Source organism: Nothobranchius furzeri, chromosome 19 (assembly GCF_043380555.1).
Source record: "Nothobranchius furzeri strain GRZ-AD chromosome 19, NfurGRZ-RIMD1, whole genome shotgun sequence".
In the NCBI taxonomy this organism is placed as follows: domain Eukaryota; kingdom Metazoa; phylum Chordata; class Actinopteri; order Cyprinodontiformes; family Nothobranchiidae; genus Nothobranchius; species Nothobranchius furzeri.
Window position 1 is genome coordinate 19,036,525 of NC_091759.1, and position 25,976 is coordinate 19,062,500.

At 41.8% G+C, this 25,976-nt stretch overlaps 2 protein-coding genes across 4 annotated transcripts in view; one reads left to right on the plus strand and one right to left on the minus strand.

The window, feature by feature from the left end:
• Window positions 1-105: 105 nt before the first annotated feature.
• Window positions 106-2,514, plus strand: LOC107394756 (aurora kinase A- and ninein-interacting protein). The gene is made up of 4 exons (XM_015973843.3): window positions 106-196; window positions 819-932; window positions 1,035-1,191; window positions 1,274-2,514. The coding sequence occupies exons 2-4, from the start codon at window positions 840-842 to the stop codon at window positions 2,212-2,214; spliced, it is 1,191 nt and encodes a 396-aa protein (XP_015829329.3). The 5' UTR covers window positions 106-196; window positions 819-839; the 3' UTR covers window positions 2,215-2,514.
• Window positions 2,515-8,220: 5,706 nt separating this feature from the next.
• cap2 (cyclase associated actin cytoskeleton regulatory protein 2) overlaps window positions 8,221-25,976 on the minus strand; it is a 306,371-nt gene continuing 288,615 nt past the window's right edge. Inside the window, exons 1-13 of one of the 3 annotated variants that reach the window (XM_015973846.3) lie at window positions 24,873-25,092; window positions 21,284-21,411; window positions 21,109-21,209; window positions 16,543-16,620; window positions 14,186-14,329; window positions 13,849-13,934; window positions 12,556-12,661; window positions 9,342-9,534; window positions 9,078-9,241; window positions 8,832-8,955; window positions 8,666-8,748; window positions 8,453-8,596; window positions 8,221-8,372 (exon numbers count right to left, since the gene is read on the minus strand). In XM_015973846.3, coding sequence (XP_015829332.3) covers window positions 8,289-8,372; window positions 8,453-8,596; window positions 8,666-8,748; window positions 8,832-8,955; window positions 9,078-9,241; window positions 9,342-9,534; window positions 12,556-12,661; window positions 13,849-13,934; window positions 14,186-14,329; window positions 16,543-16,620; window positions 21,109-21,209; window positions 21,284-21,401 — 1,425 coding nt within the window. In that variant the 5' untranslated portion in view covers window positions 21,402-21,411; window positions 24,873-25,092 and the 3' untranslated portion in view covers window positions 8,221-8,288. Of the gene's footprint in view, window positions 8,373-8,452; window positions 8,597-8,665; window positions 8,749-8,831; window positions 8,956-9,077; window positions 9,242-9,341; window positions 9,535-12,555; window positions 12,662-13,848; window positions 13,935-14,185; window positions 14,330-16,542; window positions 16,621-21,108; window positions 21,210-21,283; window positions 21,412-24,828; window positions 25,093-25,976 lie in introns of those variants that run through there. The other 2 variants (XM_015973845.3, XM_070547704.1) reach the window with 2 other exon arrangements.

A 25,976-nucleotide genomic window follows, 5' to 3' on the forward strand; every position in this document is an offset into this window, starting at 1 on the left:
AGCTCATTTTGTTTATTTCTACTTGTAATAAACGAATTGATTTAACAGCGACGTTGACATTCATTTACTTTGGTGAATGCATTTTTTTTATTTTTAATCAGTCAAACGACGGGGGCAGCCCATTGTTGTGGCGCCAGACTCAGAATTTCTTTTAGATAAAAACGGTAACGGATTTCTTCTACGTTATTTATATTTGGTAAGTTTATGAACACATTTAATAACAATTCCAAAACATTTCATTGTTGTTTGTATTTATATACGTAAGTAGTAAACTGTATCGATGGTTTAAACGAGCCTAAATAAAGAGACCAAAGCGTTTGTTTACTCACTAAAACCATATTAGGGAGTCCGGTGTTACTGGGATGATAATTAATGATGGTACATAATAATCATGTGGTTTGAATAACATTTGAACCAATTTCTTTGTGTCTAAAGATATTTAAACGTCACTGTTTTTTGTCTAATGGTCTGAAATGAACACATGAATCTCCTGTAATGTGTAAAAAGATCTTCAGGATTTAAGTTACTTGTTTGTTTTTCGATGTAAAAATAATATCAATGGTGAATTATTTAAATAAATAAGTTTAAATAATAGATCAGACAAATGGAAGCTAACAACACAACATAATTCTTTATTTCTTCACTGCCGTGAAGTGAAATAAAACCAGTTAGTGATTTTCGACGAACAGATTCAGCAGCACTATATTTTAAACTCAATACTTATTTTCATTGTTATTCCACCTGTCTCTTTCGTTTTGTAACATGAAGGCATATTACCTTAGGAATGTTGATTTAAAAACAGTACATGTATTTTGCAGATCTTTTCATCGCACTTCATCATGAAGGCAACAAAAGCAGCACTTCAGAACTCTTCTCAAGAGGAGTGCGGTGTTTGGTTGGACCCAGTCCAACTTAAAATAAAGGCAAAACAGGTGAAATCTTCAAATGAATGCTTGAGAATATCAATCAGTAGCCTTTAATGACATTGTTACGCCTGAGGACTGATGGTTGCTAATGCTCGTTTGATTTTTCAGAAACGTCTTGCCCGTCCCATCTCCAAACTGCTGAATCCCTTCATGATTGGTGAAGGCTACAACTTGGCTGTAGCGCTCAACTTCACCCAGACCAAAATGGAAATGCCAAAGACTAAGCAGAGCTCCATAACTAATTTCTTCACGCCTCATCGACAAGGTAAGCCAAACACTTGTAAAATCATTAGAGAATTTATGAAACGCTGTAAACTTATCATACATTTTTTTATTTCTTCCAAAAGTCCTCCATGAGATGTCGTCTTCTGAAATACCAAACCCAGAGCAGTCGCCTTCATCTTCCACATCAGTTGTGCCTACAGCTGTGGCTTCTGGGAAGAAGCGAGAGCGAGATGAACGCCCGAGGAAGTCTGACTTTAATGTGGATTGTGAGTGGGGAAATGAAAATGTGCCTGAGACTAAAACGGCAGCATCACAGAATCAAAGAGGACACGATTCATCTTTGCTAAACCGTCAATCTGAGGAGTTCGAAGCACCTGAGAATAAAAAAAGACACGTTGAGCCCTCCTTGTTTCATCTTCCTCCTCTGGCTTGGAGTCAGGACCCGCTGTTTACCTGCAGCGTAGACTCCGAAAGGAAATTTGACCAAATGAAAAAGGAAAACGCACAGAACACTGAGGATTCAGAGTCGAGTTTTCTAGACGGTCTACAGTTTGATGAGGTTTTTGGAGCTCAGATAGATTTGAAGGGAACATCAACTCAAAACCTCGATAAGAAACAAAATCAGAAAGAAAAAGAAAACAGCAAACCAGATTTTTTAAATTCCCCAATCAAACATTCTTCTTTCTCTTCTCCCGCACCTCTGTCGAGTCACAAGGGGGCAGACAGAAATAGCACTTTGCTGCTAAAACACACAAGTCGCCATGGGATCAAGCCTGGAAAAGAGCAAGGCTTTGACTCGGCTTGGTCAAAAACAAGCACCTCTCCACTGTTACCAAACCAGGAAGTTGATGAGGATGCTTTGTTGTTTACGCTGGACTCTGAGGGCTTCAGGGTGATAGCGCATCGAGATCCACCGTCCAGAAGTCCACTGAAAGATCAAAGTAATCTGGGGTATGGGATGGTGAGTAGTGCTTCCTATAAACCTGTGGAGGAGGAGGAGGATGAGGAGGATGGAATGCTCTTTACTCAAGACTCTCAGGGAAACTTGGTGATCAAACACTAAAACATCATTTCATGGAGGTTTAATCCGGCAAAACACTTTTTATCTGTGTGATCATCTTCTTGTCACATCTTTGCGCTTTCAGAATGCTCTTGGTAAATCGGAATCCCTCAGCTTCTAAATGCATTCCGTCTATTCTTAATTTGTCATTTAAGAGCAAATGAACAAGCCACCATTGAATTTAGCTTTATTTGAAAAATGTCAAGGCTCAGATCATTTCATGTAAACATATTAGTTTCATCATCTGTCCTATGCGGGTGTCAAATGTTATATTTTAGTACAAAATAAAGTGATATACAAAGACCTGGTGCCTTCTCAGGTGTGAGTGATTATAATTCACAACATGCAGAACATGAATTAGCCATAATATCTGCAGCACCTGCCAGCCCATTTCCGTTTACCCAAACTCCTTCATGACAATCAAAACACAGATTCAGTTCCTGCAGCTTAAAATTTAAAAACATTACCGAATTTTCACCCAAAAATACATTTATGTCTGATTTTCATGCACTATGCACGACTAGGTAAACGGTTCACAGGTTGAATTTTCTTGCTGAATAAACTGGAAACATAAAATATCTGTTTTAACTGAAAGATCAGACAAGAGTTAGAAATAAAGTACTTTTGTATAAGTGCCTGTTACTATGGCTAACTGAAGGTAAAGGTTATGTAGTTGTACTGAAACCTGAGTGCTAAAGGTGTTGGGGTTTGTTTTGATGCTACTTATACTTAAAGGTGGAATAGGAGATGTTTTTATTACCTTTCAAGTTAGTTTTTGAATATATAGAATTATAGGAAGCCTAAAGCTTGGTTTATGCTTGACGCATTCACTTTCCGCTTGGTGATGCGGCTCGCGGATGGAACACGCTTCACAACTTGCAGCGTTTATGGTTCATGCGGCTTGTCTCTGCGGTGAGCCAATATTCTCCCAAACTGTAGGGGGCAGCATGGAGCTCTACACGGCATGCATCCAACACTAAACCGTAGTAGAAGTAAAAACTTGTTTACAACATGGCATTCCAGCATTTTTAACAGCGTTCTCGTCTTTTCCGACAGTGCGAGCTATTTCTCTCCAAGAATTATTAACAACATGTTGATCACGGTGATCTCTGAGAGCTGAATCATACAAATGTCTGTATTTACGAACCTCTGCCATACTAGTTCTTGCTGGTCCGCCATGTTTTTCCGCGTCCGACCGTCCGCGTGGTTAGAAAATGTTCTAGGTGTGTGTTGCGGAAATTTTGGGCTGTGCGGAGGCGCGGTGGAGGGGCGTGGTTGTTAAAATGACGCAAAATGATGCAACTTTTCCGCGCAGAGCCGTGCGGACCTCGCAGACGCGTCAAGCATAAACCAACCTTAAGTAACTTCCGCATCATGGGTCCCTGGAAGAAGGAAAAAATGAATGCAAGTCAACGGGGCTAAAACGCTATTTTCTAATTCCGCTTGTTTTGTGCCATTCACATATGATGCCCGTGAATTTTAAAGACACATTTTGATATCAAGAAGGCACTTATTTTTGAACGGGGGGGTGGGGGGTGGGGGATATTTTAGATTTTGTGTGAAAATAAGTCCAGGACTACAAATGTGCTTCACGAAAGTGACGTCATCGAACCAGACACGGAGAAAACAGGGAAAATGGCTGTAAGTTCAGCAAACTTCCCACAGGAGGAAAGAACCACCATAAATCTGGTCATCTTCTTCCGGCTCTTGGAGGGTGCAGACGCTTTTCTTCTCCTCTCCTCCATATCTTATCCTCAAGGCCTTTGTCTGTCTGTGTGTGCTGAGTGCACGGCTGCTTCTGCATTTTTTCTGGAAACTGAAATTCACTAAAATGGATCTCGTCAGTTGGTCACTCAACACGGATGATACAATTTTTTCAACGATGAGAATGGGAGAAGGGGCTCCTGGATGCCCCTCTGGGACAGACCCAGCTGGACACATCATTGACTCCTGGAAACAGTGGAACTTGATTTGTTTATCTCAGATGTCTGTGGAGGACTCTGAAGGAAAATTAACGAGCTGTTGAGGAATATTGGCCGGATCCCCGAGCTCAGAGATGGTTTGCACCGTGCTGTGAATTCACAGACTCACATAATTGTCGAGATGAATCGTAAGCTTGGAACTTTGGCGGAGATTCATTCATTGGCACAAAAGATGGATGCCATCAAGGACAGAGTGGATGAATCAGCATGGATTGGGATAGCTTAATGTCCATTATTGGGATTTTGAGAGGTTGAGGACCAACAAACTGTATGACAGAGAGGAAATTATCTCTGTCTGGCCCCAAAACAATTTCTAATCGGAATCTGGCGCCCTTGAGCCTGCAAGGCTCCAACTAGAACTCCCCCCTCAGAAGATATGTGGAATGTGCCGTCGCTATGGCAACTCAACTCTGTCTCCTTTCCCAGCCTGGGCGGGACTGCGGGAAGGCCGCTGAAACGTTCCAGGGTCCCTGCAACCCTCCAACCCTCAATGCTCCTCCCCCTAAACACACTGAGGTGACATGCGCTGCTTATCGTGGCTGCAGGAACTGAAGTGGGGATAGTCCCAACCCACCACCCCACCTAGTGGACACTTATGTTGTGTTGTCTGAAGTCTGTTACATGTATGTCTGAGGTGTTTTTTGCAGAGCAAAGCTGCCCTCCTGGTGGGAGGGTAACTCTGAAGTGCCTTTTTTTCCCTCCACCTGAACCAATCCTCATGTAACCCTCTTATCTCTATTAAGGTAGCGCAACTCAGGGTTGCGAATGACCACAGTCACCAATTCTTGTCATGTGTCTTGCCCATGTATGTCTGATCTCTGAATTGTGTGTACTGAAACTAATTTCCCTCTGGGATTAATAAAGTATCTTTGATTTGATTTGATGTGGTAAGCAGCAGCTACGCTAGGGGAGAGGAGATTATGTGGTGACGTACAAACTTTTACAAGCTGATAAAACTCAAAGTATATGACTGGCATGGTCGAAACACCCATCATTACTTTTCATTTAAATTGCACCACAACATATGTGCGTTCCAGGGCGTAAGGCTAAGCTGATTAGAAAATAGTGTTGTTAGCCCCGTTGACTTGCATTCATTTTTTCGTTCTTCCGGGGACCCATGATGCGGAAGTTACCAAGACTCCCTATTGCAAATTGCATCAAGTCACTGACAAGTGTCAATGACTTGATAGGAAACTTTTCACTGATTGGCTTAATGAACTGACCTGTATTGGAATGTTTACTATGTGAAGTGCCTTGAGACGACTTGTCGTGATTTGGTGCTATGTAAATAAACTTGAATTGAATTGAAGACGCAAATACATTTGAGTACCTCTATCTGCTCTTGACTACAAGTGTGATGGCAGGATCTGCCACACAGGGGAAAGATGAGTGATTTAGTGATGTGACGTTCACGAACGAATCAAATCTTTTGAACGGGTTTTCAAAGTGAATGATGAGAGCCGAGTTCCTCGTAGAGAGCCGTTCATCTTAACAAACCTCCCCGGAAGTCGGTCAAACTCACCCACCGCTGTGACGGATGTAGGAGGAATATTTATATACATATCTTGGGAGGAACGCTAACCAACCCCGTGCACCCTCACGGACACCGCAGGAAGACGTTGCTCTTGATACCCCCCCCCCCCCTCCCGGCCGCCTTGTTGGCTTCACTTCGATCAAAGGAGCCAGTCTTTTGAACGGCTCTTTGAGGTTAACGACCGATTCATGAACGGCTCCCATGAAAGAGCCATTAATCCCATCACTAGAGTAATTTACCTTTGTCTAACTACATTTATTTACAGTGAACTTTGGTTACAGTTATGAACATGTAAAAACAAGTTTGATTTCTGTTTAACTTCATTAAGTTATGTCAGGTAATTTGGATGTAATGCATGCACATTTAGTTGATCTTGTTTAACCACATTTCTATTGTGTAATGTTAATTTTGTTTGTCTTGAGTTGCCAGTAAATTTCCATTTCCCTGGGGACAAAGAGGTGATGTGGCAGAGGGAGAAGCCACTGACTGAAAGGGGGGGGGGGGGGGCTTATTTTGGTCTTGCTTTGTTATTGTTGTTTCTCCATTTATTTAAATTGGTTTGCTAATTAATTGTCTATTTAATTTTCAGTAAATATAACTTTAATGACTAGTCATTTATTCCTATACTGTTTCAGTCGTTAATGTTGTATTTGCGGTCCTTTCCCTCTCGTTTGTAATGGACTGACCAGCCAGTATAAAAAAGCTCCCTAGAGTTTCCTGGAGGAGGTCAGTTGGTGTTTTGTTTGCTAAGTTTGTGTTGCTGTAAAGCTTTCTAGTTAAGTTGACCTCGTTTAGGGGCCCCATTTAGTCATTTTTGTATTCTTGTCAAATTGGGTGAATTAAACCCTGATTTTTCTAGCCTGGCAAGCCAGACTAAATAAATTTATTATTTAGTCTGGCCACGCTCCATTGATGGCTCTCGGTTGTGGGGCGGGTTCTACGGTTGTCTTTCAAATGATCTCCGCATGCTACTGGACAATGAATGTGGCATACTCTTGTTTCACTCTGTTGCATCATCCCACCCACCAGGCATATAGAGTGCCCTGATTGGCCCACAAAGCGGATAAAGCTCTGTGATTTGTTCACTAAGCAGATAGAGCACTATGATTGGCCCACCATTATGGACCAATCACAGCTCTTTATGTGTTTGAAACCCCTCTAGAGAGCTGTGATTGGCTAGCCAGAGTCCTGGTAGGAGCTGTGGAGGTTCCAATGGAGCATGCCTAGACCAAACTTTGCAAAGCAAGAATTTGGTCTAGTTCACTAGGCTATGATTTTTCTGATTCCTTTTTTCCTGCGGCTCATTTAAAACAGTTCGGTCCCTGACAACAAGAAACACCCATAAACCAAATGAGCAGCTGCCATCTTTGTTTTTTCGCTTAGTCACTTCCTGTTTAGCTCCAAGCTAAGAATGCACGATTCGTGACTATAGAGGGCTATAAAGAGAGGGGAGAGGGAAGGTCAGAGGCCAGTTTGATGGATGGATCATGATCTAGTTTTTAAACAGATCCATTTACTGAGAAAACAGTTTTTACTTTTTGTTCTTGAAAATGACCTGTCACACTGAGTTTTCATTAGGGATGCACCGATCAGGTTTTTTGCTGCCGATCACCAATACCGATATCAAAGAATGCTGATCACCGATACCGATCACGTGGATTGGCCAGAAATTTTCTACAACATTATAATGAGTGCTACAAACTACATAATCTGGGAATAACGGAAATGTAACCTAATCTAAAATGGTCTGCTGATCGGTCTGCTTTGATATATTTTGAAAACTCCGATCAAAACCGATAGGGGCGCTATCGGCCGATTGGGATCAAATGCCGATCCATCGGTGCTTCCCTAGTTTTCATGCAGGCTGGCCATGGAAATAGTCTCCTACACCTACCTCCTGCAGTAGCTTCTGATAGAAAATAGACGATGAAACTCTAGGATTAGAAAAGCCTGACATTGTGACATCACACTGTCACTAACATTCACGGACTCACCCATCTTGACTCACGACGGGGAATGTTGTTGTTGGCTTAGCATTCAGGAAACAGCAGAGAACGTCTCTGCTCGTAGAAGCTGTTGGCGTTAGCAACCCCACCACTCAGCAGAACTCCTCCAGGCTTGTGTTATTTGTGGAGATAAAACATCAGCGTTGCAGAGCAAACAGAGTCAGCGGTGGAGTCACATTGCTGTTAGCCAATCCGAGACAAGATGTCCAAATATCAGGAAGCAAGACTCAGAATCCTGTCGTCTGAAGACAATTTCTCCTCTGTCTGAATTCTCTGTGCTGAAATAGGCACACCTAAGCTTATTCCCCATAGAGAAGATTTTCAAGCATTCATTCCTACTAGAGACAACTGAAAATGTTTTAAAAATACGAGTGACGGACCTCTTTAAGATGATTGGATGAGGGTTTTCCTGTTTCAGACGTGATTAAATGATTCCTTTTTTGACAAAATGTTTCATTTGTTGGGATATGAAGAGCAACACCTCCTATTGCACCTTTAATTTTCCTATTTATTAAATCCCCCTTTTATGTCTGAATAATGACAGCGGGTGTTCAATCAGCCTGCGATCTCTGTTGGTTCTGTCACCAGTTTGGAGCCGTCCCAGATGGTCTTGAACTGCTCCGGAACTGGGAACTCCCTCTGGAAAACAGAGAAGGTAACAGCATGGCATCAACACAGGTGGAAAACCCATCCCTATGCTTCTTCCGTCAGACGCTCACATAGTCGTCTTCTCCCTCTGGTACCAGGATATTCATCTCAGAGCTCTTGGCACTGATGATGTCACAGCTCAGCGCATCCTTGCTCAGGTAGATTTGGCAGCCCTCCGTCTTGTTGACAGAGATGGTGGGAACGGTTCCCAACACCTGCAAAAAGACAGGATGACACGATCGAAAAGACAAGCGTGACGGATTCGTCAGCTGCATGGTGCTCACCTGTAGCTGGATGGATTTGGAGTTGATGATCTCAACGATCCCAACAGCATTCTCAAAAACCAGACCCAGCTTCTTACAGTTGTCTAAGGCAAGAAACCAAAAACAACCAACCCGTGTGAGGACAATGGAATTAGAAATGTTCTATTTCACTTCCCAGGTGCCTCACCTATGATGATGGAGTTAATTTTGCCTTTAATCTGCAGAGTGGAGGTGTTACAGCTGAAGATGTACACCACCTGTTTCAGCTCCGTCTCCTCGATCACCAAGTCATGTTTCTGCTCAAAGTTTTCCTGCAGGAACAGAAACACAAACCCAAACTATCCATCACATTGATAGGAAATGTTTAAAAGTTATTTATGAATGCATCAGTATTTATTAAATGAGAGCAGAGGGGTAGGAATCCATTACACACCACCCTCCATTTCTTTCCTTCCAGCTCCAGCAGAGGCGGTCTTTTCTGGGCGGCTGCTTTTGGAGACTTTACAGGCCGGGGATCTTTGCTTCTGATTATTGATGTTTCAGAGCGCAGATCTGGGTTCTTATGAGTCTTCTGCTCATCGGAGACATGCTTCAAGCCTATGGAACATGTGAGGTGCCATAAAAAAGAATAAACAGGAGTCAGATTTAGAAGTTTTAATTCAAGTTGTCCGCTCTTTTAGCCCAGAGGCAGACCAACCTTTGGTGATGTCCATGCCCTGGTTAAGTTCAGTGAATAGGGCTGAGTGTTGGGCTGCTGCAGAGTTTGCCTCAGGTGTGCTGTCATCATCAGTGAAGACTGGAGGAGGACCAGGAGGGGGAGGAGGAGGAGGTGGACAGGGGGCACTGGGAGCAGGAGGGGAGTCAAAGAGGGATGCAGGAGCAGTTGGGCCCTGTGAGATCAAAATCAAGATTTCCTGAGCTATAAAAGACAGCTGTGACAGGTGTTTTACACAGAGGAGCTGTAGTAATAAAAATGTCCAGCAGGGGGAGTAATGCTTTGGGATTGTATTAAAGCTCAGAGGTATTTCTCAAGTGTTTCAAAGGGTGTCTGTTTCAAAAGTCAGACTTTAAAATAAAGTTGCAGGTTTTTTGTGCAGGTTTTATCAAGAGAGTAATTGTTTCATGTACTTGTTCCTGTTCTTTTATAGCTCAGCCTTTCACATGTTTCCAAACTTTTCAAGACGAGGGCCAAAATTGTCATGTTAATGGTCTTCGTTGGCCACAAAAATGTGATTTTATTTTTTTTAAACAGCAAAAATTTTTTATAGTAACTTTTTGAATTGTTACTCATAAAATAGGTCTTTTATTTAATGAAAAAACAGCTTGAGTGCAAATTGTCTTGAATGATTAAAATGCAATTAATCAAGATTAATTAATTACAAACTCTCTAATATTTACAAATCCCTCCCCTAATTTCCACTAATCAAGCAATAGGAAATCTGTTAGGAAAAATTGATAATCAAACAGAGTTTTTACATTTTAAAGTGTTGTAGAAATGCTTCCTGCCTGAATGCAATTTACATTTAGAATGCTTCCTGCCTGAATGCAAATTGTCAGACAAATCAAGGCTAGACTTGGTGACTGGTCTGTCTGTAGCATCCTGCTGAGACCACTTTGAAGACTTCCTGTTATCTTCTGTGTAGGTGTGGTTATCTTTGACTTGGTCCTAATAAAAGCGCTCCGCAGCTTTGTTTCTGTGTGAGAACAAACCGCCTCTGACTCTGGTGTGTATGTTTCACCCTTTACAAAGTTCGTTTATTGATTGTTGTTTGATGATTACAATTTCCAAAAAGATCTAATCCCTCTGTGTATGCTCTGACTTTTTTGAGGTAATTTGGACGTAATATAGAAATTACCTAACAAAATCTGCAGGTGTCTTTTATTTTGAAAGTTGTCAGAGGTTTTACTCTGCTTTTGTGTTTGACTTCCTGTCTAGCCTGATCTAAACTGCTGAACTTGACGTGTTCTGAAAGTGTATTGCGTAAAAAAATTAGACCTGAAGTGTAAATTTAGTGAAGCAATGTCACACTACACTTCATAGCTGGTGGAAACAAACCCATCAAATATATATCATGGTGGCTTTTAACTGTGTTTCCTGCACTTTTGACATGCCTGGTGTGACACACACACATACACACACACACACACACACACACACACACACACACACACACACACACACACACACACACACAGCCGTAGAGACCGTAGCGTGCCTCTGAGAGCTGTGACTTGACCTTTGACCCTAGGCACATGTGTTGCACACATCACAGCTGAACAATGCCGATCTGTCGCATTAAACAGCTCAGCGCCTACTGCTGGATGACAGCCAATTCATGTAAAACAATCTGACTGCCTCCTGTTTCTGTTCACGAATACAACCCATAGTTCATTTCATATTTTCATTCCAACTAGCAAAACATGCTAGCTACAGTTTTAGCTAGCTACGCTTAGCTAACTACATTTTTAGCTCTAGCTACAATTTTCAGTTCAAAGTTTTTGTTGTGGTTTGTTTTAGTTTTTTAAATCCATCATAAACAAATACAGCTGCCCTCTAAAGTTCAACAGACGAGCCAATGTTCTGTCTAAAGACGACGTGATCCTTCTCTACATTTCTTATTACGCTGAGAAGTTATTTAATATCTGCAATCTTACACAAAGACCCTGCGCAAAATAAAAATTATACCACTACAGCAAGAAATTTTATCTTATCTTATCTTATCTTATCAATATCTCTAAAAGTCACTGAGTCAAAACCATTTTTTGTGTTTTCCAAAGGCTGTGGAGGAAGATTCCATGATTTATCCTTTATTTATTTATTTATTTATTTATTTTTTCAAATCCATCCTGTAGCTCTAAAGCCAAAGCAACACAGACAAAAATCTTACCACTCGCCTTTGGCCTTGTGGTGATGGGTGATAAATGCACGTTTTTCGTCCTTTGGGGTTACTTTATCCCATCACAGTCTACAGCTTAGAGGCTGGTTTGTCTTCAGAAGACAGCTGCAACCCTGCTGAAGCCTTTTGCTGCTGATTCATTCCTTTATTTTATGCCCTAACTCTGGCACATATCGTATGAACTGTATCTACACGTGTCCATATGTTAGCCTGCAGGCTCCAGAGAATAAGCTCATCATTAAACCCGAATCGGAGCAGCAGCTGACGGCTGCACCGTGGTGAGACCAGCCCTGCAGTTTAGGTTACTGCACAGGCCTCGCACACACACAGGCGCCTTTGTTGAGGTCCTTCTGTAAAGAAAACCTCCATTCAAGTGAACCCTGCATGAGGACCACCTGTTAAGGTGACACACTCTCGTCCTTGTGCGCACGCACGCACACACACAGCCCTGTCGTCTGACAGCAGGAGCAACAGCTGACACAAGCAGCCACGGCAGCCTCTCAGGTTTCTGCACACAGAAGATGCAGCTGCCAGCAGCCCCGACACACAGCAATGAACTTGGTTTGACAGAAAAATTCAGTTTCACTTACTCAAAATCTGATGCCTAACCTCAACCCTAACCTAACAACGAATCGCTGGGGTCTGAAGAACAGATAAAGTGATTTACTAAAACGTAGACCTGTCGGAGTGGCTGAAGCGCACACAAAGGTCAAATTTGTGTTCAAAACATTGTCTCAAGTCATCCCGACCTCAGGGATCCTCTGTGTGCGAACGTTCCTGAGCAGAAATCTCTAAACAGGGGTTTTAATGGGAGTCATGCAGGCAGGATGCGGGTCATCTACTGAGGAGAAGCTCATTCATTCATTCATGCTCTCTGCAGTGGTTTATGTAACCCACTGTTTCATAACTAAAAATGGAGATGTGCGCTACAACTGGCCAAAGAAGAAAAAAAGTCCAATCCCACAAATAGAAATGGGAAGCATCTGAGTTGTGTATTTATTTTAGCACACTCACAGTTTTGCTCCACACCAGTCCCGTTGTGTGGTGCTGCTTGATAAAGGACTGCATCTCGGTCCAGATAGATAGGTAGGAGTGCACCCAGTCCACATGGCGCCTGTCACTGGGAAGGGAAGCAAAGAAAAGATGCTTTTAACTCGCATCCAATAAGCTTTTCTCTCATCTCGTTCGAGGTTTTTTTGCTTCCGCTGTGAGAAACAAACCCTTAAAAGCTCAATATGTAATAATGAAGTAAGAATGACACCCTGTGGTCAAATGTGGTCACTGCAGCCCATTTTCCAAACAGAAGGGGTGACTTTCTCACTCCCATTCAGTGCCCAAAGATTCTAGATGGTGAGTGAAGATCAGTCATACGCAGTAAGGTGTTGGTAAATGTAAAAGTTGTTTTTTCGAGCCATTAGCATTGTTAGCTTAACATTAGCCTCTAGCATATTTCAAACAATATAATAGTAAAAGAAAAAGATGATGTGGCTTCTTAGGGATACAAGAAATGACTTCTGGGTCGCTCCTGTTACTGGCTTCGGTTCTTTGCAAAACACTGCTGCGTTCTGTTGGCCGGTGTAGAATAAAAAATTCCTGTGCTGCAGCGTTAGCTCGGTGCAGACTCAACAACCCCTCGGGCTGACTGATTGTAAACTCTAACTACGTCCCTCTTTAGCTTTTATATAGTTCACTCGCTTAACCAATACATTTTTAGTAGTCTCTAGTAGGAATGAATGCCTTGTAAGCTGTACTCTGGGCAAAAAAGCTCAGATGGAGGAGAAAGTAGCTTCAGACAGCAAGATTTTAAGTCTTATTTCCTGATATTTAGACATCTCGCCTCTGATTGGCTAACAGCAACGCAACTCTTCCACTGACTCTCTTTCCTCTGCAACGTTGACATTTTATCTCCACAAGTAACTCAAGACTGAAGGAGTTTTGCCGTGTGGTGGAGTTGCTAATGTTAACGATTAGCTTCTACTAGCGGAGATGTTCTCTGCTGTTTCCTGGACACTAAATCAACAGTGATCCACACCTTTAAAAGGAGAAAATTGACAACCCCCAGCCCCAGCTGAGAAGGAAATCTTTTTCGATGTAACTTTCCTTCCAACATGATAGAAAAATGTGACTGTTTTGTGTTTATTTCATTGTATAATTCTTACATGTTGCTCCTTTAACACATTTTTGGGGGGGCAGATGTGGTTAATAGGCCCTAAATCATGTTCTTGGCAGCTCAAATCCACATTCCTAATATTTAAACAGCAGCACAGATTCAAACAAGTATCCAAATTATATCCGGGTCATATTTACACTTCCTTGTAGTCCTTTAGCACTCTGTTGGTGTAGAACGTAGCTGCGTCGTTCATCTCCTTCACATACAGACCGGGCTTCTGACTCTGAGATAGAGAAAAGGAATAATGAGAACTTTTTCTCCTCATCTGTCTGTAAAACTGCCTTTTATTGCAAGGTAAAAGCTGGAAAGTTCACTAGTTTTCTGTTTGATGAATAGAGAAAAGGGCCTTCGTGACAGAAAGGATACAGAAATGTCATCTTTAGACCTCATTAATGATCCTTTTATTGGTTTAATTACATGCTGGGGGTTTATTTACATTTATTCTGATAACAAGAGTCTGGTTTGGTGTCTCACCACAGCCACCCAGCCCAGAGCGGGAATGCTCTCGCTGACAGCCGAGAGGTGGTTGAAGAGAGGGCTGCCGCGGTTCCGTTCTCTGAAATTCTGGATCTCATGGATGTGATCTGAAATTGGCTTCAGGAGATCTTGAAGCTCCAGCTGTGGAAGTTTCAGCAGGAAGAGAAGTAAAAAAAGTTGGAATGATGCAAAGATCTGGGAGGATTTGACACACTCTTAGTACGTCATCATAAAAATCCTGCAGGACAATTTCTAATTTGATACGTTTTTTTCCTCCTTTTCCATTGGAAGCTTCAGATCAGAGCTCCCTCCGTTCCTTCAAACATTCCTCTGCTCACAGGGAGATCCCCCTGGCCTTGTAAGGCATCCTGCTCCTCCAGTGTTTACAATTGCCCAGTCACACACACACACGCACACACACACACACATGCACGCACGCACGCATGCATGCACACACACACCTTTCACCTGCAAGAAGCTGTAAAAGTATTTTATTTGCCATTCAGCTAAAAATAACAGTGAAAGTTTATTAATGCCAAAAATGTCTTTTTATCTTTTTGATGCACGTGAGTTTCACATAGATGTGCTTTCTTTTGGTTCCTAAATCCTCTTTAAGGTTTTCTAATCTTTTGCAAAAGCTGATTTCTTGCACACTTTTCATATTCAGCATTTCAGCTTCCCTGCTTCTTCATGGAGGACTTATCGCATTAGAATAAATTTGCACAGTCACACTGGAGCATGAAGTCAAATACTGTCTAATAATGTTCTGATGAGTGGTTAAATCAATGTCTCCCTTTGTTTAACACAGACTCTCCTTCCGACTCACACACACACACACACACACACACACACACACACACACACACACACACACACACACACACACACACACACACACACACACACACACACACTGACAAAGGACTCTATATAGAACATGACCATAAAAGGTCAGAGAGCACAACTGAGCTGGAGAGAGGTTTCAAAAGTGTGTGTGTGTGTGTGTGTGTGTGTGTGTGTGTGTGTGTGTGTGTGTGTGTGTGTGTGTGTGTGTGTGTTTGTGTATGTGTGTTTGTGTATGTGTAAGTGGTCCCGAATAAATAAAGTCAAAATTAAACTTAGATCTATCTTCAAATATGTCTCAGATTTGCAGCCATTTCTCGATTTCTGAAAACACAGGTTGTCAGAAAATGTGAAAAAAAAAAACCCAAATAAAAAAGACCAAATTTGATAATTTTAGTCAAATTTCGACAGAATTAATATAATTTATGTGAGACAATACACACAGGAAGCAAACTCTTAATTTTAGTATTTTAAATTTAAAGAGTGTGTGTTTTGCAACTCTGTATTTAAACCGCTAAGTCCAATAATAGTAATAATAATAATAATAATAATAATAATAATAATAATAATGACCGAAAGAACAAGATCGCGGATACAAGCGGCCGAAATGAGTTTCCTCCGTAGGGTGGCCGGGCTCAGCCTTAGAGATAGGGTGAGGAGCTCGGACATTCGGGAGGGACTCGGAGTAGAACCGCTGCTCCTCCGGATCAAAAGGAGTCAGTTGAGGTGGTTTCAGCATCTGGTCAGGATGCCTCCTGGACGCCTCCCTGGGGAGGTGTTTCGGACATGTCCTGCCGGCCGGAGGCCCCCGGGTCGACCCAGGACACGTTGGAGAGGTTACATCTCCAATCTGGTCCGGGAACACCTTGGGGTCCTGCCGGAGGAGCTGGTGGAGGTGGCCGGGGAGAGGACGGTCTGGAGCTCCCTAGTTGGGATGCTGCCCCCGCGACCCGGCCCCGGATAAGCGGAGGAAGACGACAACGATAATAATAATAATAATAATAATAATAATAATAATAATAATAATTCTAGTTTTTAAAACCAACCTTTTTGTTTTATAATGTTAATAAAACATAAGAAGCAGGCCAAAAGAATGATGTCATTATTGATTCCCCACCACAGCCCTTCTCCTGTTTGCGAGCACATTGGGAACGTGTCGTTTTAGCCTTTTCCAGCTCAAAGAGCAGATTTATCCCTCTGTGAAAAGCCCAGCACGCTGGGGAACACAGGAGGAGAGGCCCGAGTCTGATGGACTACTGTTAACTCTCAAACGCTTAATTTAATTTAAATGTCACAAGAAGTGTGCTGTGGCTGATTTGAGCTCCAGCAGCTGCACCACCAGTGGGCCAAGACTTCTCTTCAACCAATGATAACTTAAACTGTTGTCATCAAATAATCGCAGCAGGGACGCATAAAATATGTTTTGATTAGTGTTGGTTCTACATTTTTCTGAAGCTTATAGCAGTCTTGTGGCCTCTTGGATCAGCTGTTCCAGGGTAAACCTGGCGTACCTGTGCCGGTTCCTGATGGGAGGTAGCCATCTGGAGAAAACTTCTTTGAGTCTGCAGCCCCTTGCTGACCATCTCTGCCTGCAAAAAGATGGATCACAGGTTGTTAAAAGTTTTAATCAAATAAATAGTTTAACCCTTTGATGCCAGAAATATGAAACAATACTATTAACAATCTGTTTTTGACGGTTATATTACAAATAAATGATGTGTTTTATTTTATATGTCCTAAAAAAACAGTAATAAAGGAATTAAACTGTCCCTTGCCACCAGCCAATCCTCCACCAGGGGGCAGTAGACTTGTAGAGGTGATAGGTTTTAGATGAAGGTACTAATCCTGATGCTCCATCTGGATGCTCTAAGCCAGGGGTGTCAAACTCATTTTAGCTCAGGGGCCACATTGAGGGAAATCTAGTCCCAAGTGGGCCGGACCAGTAAATTAAAAACAACTTCAGATTGTTTCCTTTGTTTTAATACAATCAATATAAAACAAGGCTGGAGCCTGAGGACAGTGTATCCAAAATAGTACAAGTACAACACCTGAAGTGTACTTGAAAATTTGAAAAAATAACAAAAAATCAATAAATTAAAAAAACATTCCTCAGTGATTCAAAGAGCTTACAGATCACATGGCTAGATCAGTTTCACGCAGCATGTAAAGTATATTTGACTCATTTTACTTTACATATTTTAGCTTTCTCCAGCACATCAATATCAGAAGTCACATCCTGAGTGGCGGCCATCTTCAGGATGTGATTCAAGTTCTTGTGTGAGCCTTGAGCGCAGCTTTGTTTTATTTATACTCATTACAGAGAAAACTTGCTCACAAAGATATGTTTATTTTCACTCTACATTGTAAAGTATGAAAATTAAGTTTACACAACCATCTCGCGGGCCGGATTTAACCCACTTGCGGGCCGAATCCGGCCCGCGGGCCGCATCTTTGACACCCCTGCTCTAAGCGGTGTGATGTGAATTTGTGATGGTACAAGGAGCATACCAAATCTGGCGACAACCTTTTCCTGAACATCTGATCATTTGTAACAACAGGCGTTTTATCTCATGTTTGTATTCTTCAGTGATATTAGTAACGTAGCTTACTGCTCACGCTCACTACGGTGAACGTGCATCACTGTCTACTATACTGACCCACTTGATGCTAATAAAATTGTACCAAGGACTACGTGTGAGAAGTCACGTGATTTATTCAGCATGATGAGCTTCATCATTGTGGAATATCTTGTTTTGGTGCACTAGTAGCATCCAGTCGGTGACCCAGCCTCGACTAAAAACTCGTAGTGATCATTTACTGCGTAAACAATGGACGAACCCTCCACGCCATCAGCTGTGGGTTTCTGAAGTGCTGAGCTGAAGCCACGTGGGCGGTTCCCCACCATCGCCATCTTGGCAGCATCTCGTCACTCCCACAACATAAAAAATGGGAGCTGAGAGTGGGGCAGTGTGGGTGGGGGTAGATAATTGACACCCATCAAAGCCTGTGCCGATGTAGCTACGAGATAATTGAAGCTAAATAAAGCCAACGTAGGTTGGTGGTCGCATTTAGCCATAAAACTGCAGTTGAGTGCCTCGGCTACCCTCTGCCTTCTAGGCACTTTTAACGTAAAGCCTGGTTCATGCTTCTCCGTTAACCCCGCAAGGGACAGACACTCACGGATTGACGGAAGTGTTTTGCTCTTTTACTTCTCCATCTCCTGGAGAGTGTTGCAAAGCAATTCCCCAGCAGGACAACAGAGGGCGTAGCGCTGTTCTGTGGTATCCTGTCATGTATCGGTCCAAGATAGTGTGTTTATATTGTGTTTTTTGTATATAAGAGACTTTTAACACGGACATATTTGTCTCTCATTCTCCTCCACCGCTTCATTCGCTCCCTACCTCCAAACCCACGTTTCCTGTCATTTCCATCCACAAATAAAACGCTTGCTGCGCATCTTTTCACTCCTCCAGTCACGGGGGAATTAAACGTTCATATTTTTAGAGTTTTTTCGCGAGGTATTCTTCAAGCTGCTCCGTGTCTGCCGCTTGTTATCCTCGGCTCTCTTTGCAATGGCAGCGCCGTAAACAACAGCGGCGTCCTGACCAATCACAAGCTTGCGTAATCCGTCTCGTTCGACGGATGTTTAAAAAAGTGGGCTCGACTCCGTACGTACTTGCGTGCCTGCCGGATCCCTACGCAAGGACGGATAATGGCGTTGCGTGTCTCCGCACTGACGCAGACGGAGAAGCATAAATCAGGCTTAAGGCAGAGGCGAGGCCTTCCCTGAAGCTAGCAGGAGGAAAGTAGCTAGCTAGCACTAGCACTGACGGCTCAATGAACGCCTGTCAATCAAAAGGAACCGCCAACAATTATCAATTATTCATAATTTCAAGCTTTATTGTATCTAAATGGATGAATTACAACCCCCCCCCCCTCCAGAGTTGTCCTGACTGTAAACCAGATCTATTAAACCTAAAATGTTTTTTTCTGCAGTGATGCGGGCGTGGTACCGGTCTGTCTTGGTGAAGAGAGAGCTTCGCCAGAAGGCGAAGCTCTCGATTTATCGGTCGATCTACGTTCCTGCCCTCACCTATGGTCACGAGCTTTGGGTAGTGACCGAAAGAACGAGATCGCATCCAAAAGGAGTTTTCTCTGCAGGGTGGCTGGGCTCTGCCTTAGAGATGGGGGAGAGGCTCGGTGATCCGGGAGGGGCTCGGAGTAGACCCGCTGCTCCTCCACATCGAGAGGAGCCAGTTGAGGTGGCTCGGGCGTCTGGTTAGGATGCCTCCTGGACGCCTCCCTGGTGAAGCTTTCTGGGCAAGTCCAACCGGGAGAAGAGCCATAAAGAGACCCAGGACACACTGGAGGGACTATGTCTCTCACCTGGTCAGGGAACGCCTTGCTGGAAGAGCTGGCCCAAGTCGTTTGTGAGAGGGATGTCCGGGCCTCCTGACTTGGGTTGTTGCCCCCATGACCTGACTCCGGATAAGCGGAGGAAAATGGATGGGTGTTTTCTTTAACCAGGCTGTAAACATGTTTAGTTCTGCTGTGGAGTTGGTTAACCCTGGCTGTTAAGCCAAGCCTTTTTAGAGACAGCCCCTAGTGGATGAGGATTGAACTGCAGTTTTTTTACACTTTCGTGTTGGCTTCACTTTTGGCAGGCGCAGTTTGACCCTTGGTATGGATCTGGACTTTGTAGATTTTTAAATCCTGCTCTTGTTTAAAGTGAAACACTGTTTATCACATACTGGTTTAAACGGCGTTAGGAGTCAGTCATATTAAAGATGGCTGCCACAGCCAAGTTTAAATGTGAAAAAAAAGAAACAAAAATAATCAAAACTCAAAAATTTCTCAATATGATTGGTATTTAAATTTTTACTTAATTGTTACGCATTTATAAATCCTTTATTTTAACAGTCTTGTTGTAAAACGGCACCAATACTGACATCCTCATGAAATGTTTCCTCATGTTCTCTTTTTGGAAGGAACGTAGGAAGTGAACGTTTCTGTTTCAGACACATGACTGAGGGCTGAGGGAACCACCGAGAAGGCTTTATCCATTTAAGGGACTCAAGAAACCACTTCTGGCTTCCTGTCAAACATCTCCTCCTCTTCTCTGTTCAGTGATGGAAAACAGAGAAAGAGACGGTCTCTAAAAGTACAGAGGAGACTCGAGTGTTTGATGTTTCTCAAATGGTTTTTCTCCTGATGTTTGGGATCGATTCTACTCTGGCGTTCTATGAAACACACTAACAGGAGTCCAGGATGACAAATGGAGAACAGAGCAGCTCAACACACACACACACACACACACACGCACGCACGCACGCACACACACACACACACACACACACACACACACACACACACACACACACACAGTACCCTTCAGTTTTCCCAGACCAGAGTCTATCTAAGTGGAATCTGGAGTGGAATAATCCTGCCTGTTTATATTTCCGTGTCTAGCGGGATTCATTCATCCAGGACCGGTGCGTTTGAAGAGAAGACGTTACGAAGAGATTTTCTTTTCTTTTTACATGATCAAATTCAAAATGTTAGTGAAAATTAGACACAAAATCAAGACTATGCTCATTTTAATCCGTAGGAAGAGCCCATGGGACCCTACTGTTGTTTACCCTTTTAACACCCTCATGGGCCATTCCCATCTGTATCGGGTCGGCCCGGGCCGGGTAGCGTAGGTTTTTTACATATCTGGGTGGCCTGGTATTTTTCCGGGCCAACCAAGGCTCATTCTCAGCCCTCTTCTTGAGGGGGTCTGCTTCAGGCCGACCAGGGCCAACACACCCACTGCTGACAGCAAATTCACACCTTCCATTAGAGCAAGCCTCTGATTGGTGGGTAGAATCAGCCCACATGGGCTTAAGACAAGGATGTGTGGAATCAACCGGGCCAGGCTGGGGCCGACTGGGGCTACCCAACCCGGGCCGACCCGGTACAGATGGGAATGGCCCATTAGATTGGCCTAGCCCAAACCCTAAAATGTTTCATCTTTTCCAGTTGCCTGTGTGAAACGACTTATTATTGCTTTTATTAGGATGATTTGTTAAACTCACATGTTTCTGCACCTCACTTCCAATAGCTCGACTGTGGTTCAGATAGTCCAACAGAGGACCTCTCAGAAGCACATCAAAGACCTCCACGCTCTGAGAGGGACCTGCAAAAAGCCTGGGAATCATTTGGGTCTCAGTACAAAGTGATCAGAGTGTTCACTCTTGAACTCTGACTTGCCTCCATTGATGCCATTGACACACTTCTCGTTGGCCAAGATGTTGGCCGTCTCCATGGTGATGGACATTTGCTCCAGGCGGGTTATGGCTCGCTCCAAACGCTGCATTAACTCATCCATGGTGACAGTCCTGGAAACAGAAGTAGAAACAGTTTTTTTTAAGATAAATTTTTTATCTTTTGTTGTTGTTTAGGGCAGAGTTCACCTTTCCTAATCAGCTGTTGTCGATTTAGTCAAGTGCTGAAGGAGTGGTTTGGCAAAAAAAAAACTGTTATTATAGCAAAAATAGCTCTTAAATGGGGACCAGGTTATAAAAAAAATAGATCTGAATATGTTACACAATAAATAGAAAGAAAGTGACACACAGAGAGAATATGTGCTAATTTGTGAAAAGCATTTGACATCAAAATTCATTATTAATTATAAATTACAGATTTTAAAAAAAGGAGGCAGGAATCCTGAGATTAAATCTGGAGTCCCACAAGGCTCTGTGTATGGCACATAAACTTCCTTTCTATTCAGATGATATTTATCTTTCTATGTCTATGATTTTAAAAATTATTACTGAAATTATGTTTTATAAACTGGACGACAATAACTTTTAACCTTCATCACCCTCTCCTTGTTCTGCTCTCCCTACCTATTCCACCTTCCTCAGGATCCACTGATTTCCCTCTTTCCTATTCACTCTCTCTCTCTCTTTACATTTTTAATCACAATTGTCTATTTTTTGCTCATTTTAAATATATTTTTAATCATTTTCTAAATTATTTTTTATATTTTTACATTTTTTGTTTTTGTGAAGCACCTCGTGATTTTTAACCTGAGAGGCGCTATAGAAAAGATCTTTTCTTCTTCTTCGTAAGAAATTTTGGTGATACTATGAAGGGAAAATACTGATATATATTAATTTATTGAACAATTTAAAGTTGTTTGTGTTTGATTTATGGAAAAATCAGCGAAATGTTGCAGATTAGCTACATTTAGTTTCTTGTTCTTGCTCTTTTTTCACTCAAGGATTAGATGTAATCTGGATTTAACTTTAATCCTTGTGGAGAAAATATTCATATTTACATATTTAGAATTGAGAAAGTAAATCAAATAAAAAACTATGAAAAAAAATCAGTTTTCCTTTCCAGATTTAAAAAAGTAGTACAACTACTGTCACAAACCAGACTCTGAGACTCACCATGAGACAACACGGCCCCATTTCCAATATTTATTAGTCAGCACAGGAGGAACTTAATCCATCAATCTGCATGTTTACACAAACAGCTGCTAGGTAACACGTAGCTTCTGATCTGACATGTGAAACACAATCCAACATATTGTTGTGTGTTTACTTTACAAAATGACCTTTCAAATGACACAACAACGCTCGGCATCAATACATCAGCATGAACGAATCTGTAATTTCTGTAAAGTATGAGCAGTGCCTGTCTGCCTGATGATCATCATGGCGTCGTCTCTCAGAGGAGCTCGCTCAGTCGTGCTACATGCCTGTCGTAGGACTCAGAGGCTATTTCTGCTCAGTGGGTCACAACAACAGGACCTAAAGTTAGACCAGAAACCTGGAGAGCTGCTTCTCTTAATCTGAAAGATCAATGAGGATATGAAGAAATAGGTTTAAATAATGTCTGTATAACTGCTTTTCATATTTTTTAATATTCTCATTATGCCTTATTTATTATAATTAAATACATAACTTTATATCTTTTGGAGAACTGTAAGCAAACGGTTGGATATTTAAAGAATTCATTATTTTGAAACCTACAGTTTAACTCGAGAAGTGAGAAACCCAACATTATGTTATCATCTGCATCACCTTATTATTTAATCCACTATAACTAAAACAAATTCTTTGATGTAAATGTAAGGTCAGTCAAACATGGCTCATAAACTATTAAAATAACCTTAAAAATTCTTTCATTTATACATTTTACATGACTTTACAGCAACATTTTGCAATAAGAGTCCCTTTATTAATGTTACTTTGTGCATTATTAAGCATTAATAAACTATTAAATACAGTATTAACAAATGCTTAACCATAAATTGTATTGCATTACTAAGCAGACATCCCCTTGGCCTTTTAAGGACTCTTAATAGTTAACAATACTGGAAACGGTAATAAAGGGACCCTTTGTTTATTAATGATTAATAATGCACTAAGTAACGTTAATAAAGTAACCCTTATTGTAAAGTGTTACCGACTTTACTGTTTTAATGTTTTTGCAAAAGAAAAAGGTCAGCTTGTTCGTTTCCAGTGTTTTTTATTTCATTTCTTTTTTTGTGTTTTATCTGAGTCCAGCTCAAACTTCTGATTCCAGTCTCTGGAGCAGAACCAGCAAGTGTGCCGTTCATGTTGTCATTCAGAGGAAATCTCCATGGAAACACAAATCAGGGCCAAGGAGGCCCCTTCAGATTGTCATCTGGTTCTTTCTATGCAATGATGTGTTCAGCCTATCAATAAAGGAAAAGGAAGATGGGAATTTAGCTTTTTGGTTGATTATATATATAAAATGGGCTCAAATAGGAAAAAGCTGAATGAATGAATTTTCTTATGTCAGCCATCTTTGTGTTTAAATAAAATAGGAGAAATAACTGGGGGGTCTGATGTATAATATGTGTTATCATATACAAAAACTGCAACATGAATAAAATAAAAACCAATTTAGAGAATTTTTGATGTTACATTTTGATAAAATTGGACACCCCTAATCAATACAATTATTTTACATGATTAATAATCGATCCTCTGTTTCCTAAATTAATTTAAAAAAAAGCCCTAAACATATATTTGGATTTTTTGTTTGGAAGTTAAATGGATAATTGATTTTTTATTGTCTTTGACGTATGTATCTGAGACTTTTATTGTGAAGGACTGAATGAAGTGATTTGCATTCCTTCATAGGTGCTAAAACTGTGCCTCATATATTTAGTTTACACAGTAAAAAACGTGCAGAAACATTGTTACACTAATAAAGATGCAACAGACACCGTTGGGCTCAGCAGCTGTTCCTTACTGCTGACTTTTATCTGGCAACATTAACATTTTCTTAAAACAATCTTTTGACTTTATTCACAAAACATGAATTTTTCATCTTAATGACTCTAACATGCCATCAAATACGAGCTTGAAATTAGTTGGAGACAAAACACACCTAAACATCCGAAAACTCAGAGAATGAGACAAAGTCTGCAGCCTCACTTTTAACTTGAATGTTTTTGTGATGATTAATATTTGCGGCTCAGCTTTTAAACCAAACTTCAAAGCTTCTAAGTCCATCCAAAAAATGCGATCATTTTATACACTTTAGTTTTAAAAATCAATAGAGCACAAGTGAAGGCACGGATGCCATTTCACTAAAGTCTGGTGCTTTACTTCGTAACACATCTGAAAGAGGGTAGATCCACATGCTTTACGACACCAACAGAAGGAACGTGTCTGGACCTTCCACCCACTCGCAGCTTAACCTCCCCCCTCTGCTGCTCCCCCCAGCCCTGGGTAAAAAAAGAGATGAAACCCTCCTCCATAAACACTTACTTCCCTCATCTGTTCTGCAGCGGGTTTCCGTCGCGGTGTTTTACCTCTGCTTGTCAGGATCCCCCTCTAGGAGGTTGTGTTCTGTTCTCCTGCGTTCCAGTTCTCCCTCTCTGACCCGACCCTCGGCTCTGCTCAGCAGCGGCGGCGACACTTTTCCGGGATGTCCTAATTAAGCAACACGGTGAACCCGAGAGCCTGCCGAGACCAGAACCGTGACTCAGTAAGAGCAGCAGTCTGTCCTCTGAAGCCAACAGACAGTCTGCTATAAATAGATGAGCGATGGTGATCCCTGCATGGGGATCTGGAGGAACCCATCCTAACTCACCCCTACAGAACTCGACTAGACATTATCCTGAAACCAGACTTTCCTGGTTATCTTGAAGACGTTTCACCTTCCATCCAAGGAGCGTCTTCAGCGTTAAAACTTGGGATTGGAGAACCCAGATCAGTTCTATACAACTGAAGAAGCTTCTTGGATGAAAGGTGAAACCAGAAATAACCAGAGAAGTCCAGCTGTCTTCACTCAGACTCTCAGGATTATCTTGTCCCAGATGACCGGGAATCTACACCTAATGACTAGACGCATGCTCAATTAAACTCAACATGACTTGATTGGACTCTTTCAACACACAAAACTTGAACCAACTCAAAAACATACTTTTCTCGACTTAACTCAATTCATCTTGACAAGACAGATATTGTCTTGACTCGATTCAAATTGATGCGAGTCAACAAAAAAAGACATAACCTGATTAAACTTGGCTTGACAAACTCAGCTCTACATAACTTGACTCAACTAAACAAAACTCAAGTCATCGTAACTTAGCTCAATTCGACTCGGTGTGACTCAACTCCCCCCAGTCTAACTGAACATGGTCAGACTAGACTTGACTTGACCTCACTTGGCAAAACAGAGATCAACTCAACATAACTTGACTCAAGTTAACTCGACTACACTCAGTTGAACATGACTTTACATGATTTGACTTAATTTAACTCAGCTTGACTTTATTCAGACTGACATGAGTCGGCAGAACAAGGCTCAACCCAACAAGACTTGGCTTGACCCAACTCCACAAAATTCAACTCAACTCAACACGACTCGACATGATTCAACTCACCCAAGTCCAACTCAATATGGACTAGAC

What these genes read in the sequence shown, in the direction of transcription:
- LOC107394756 (XM_015973843.3), top strand. Translation starts at nt 840, where the DNA reads ATGAAGGCAACAAAAGCAGCACTTCAGAACTCTTCTCAAGAGGAGTGC. An exon ending in TTAAAATAAAGGCAAAACAG is followed by an intron (nt 933 to 1,034) that starts GTGAAATCTTCA and finishes TTGATTTTTCAG; the next exon opens with AAACGTCTTGCCCGTCCCAT. An exon ending in CTTCACGCCTCATCGACAAG is followed by an intron (nt 1,192 to 1,273) that starts GTAAGCCAAACA and finishes TTCTTCCAAAAG; the next exon opens with TCCTCCATGAGATGTCGTCT.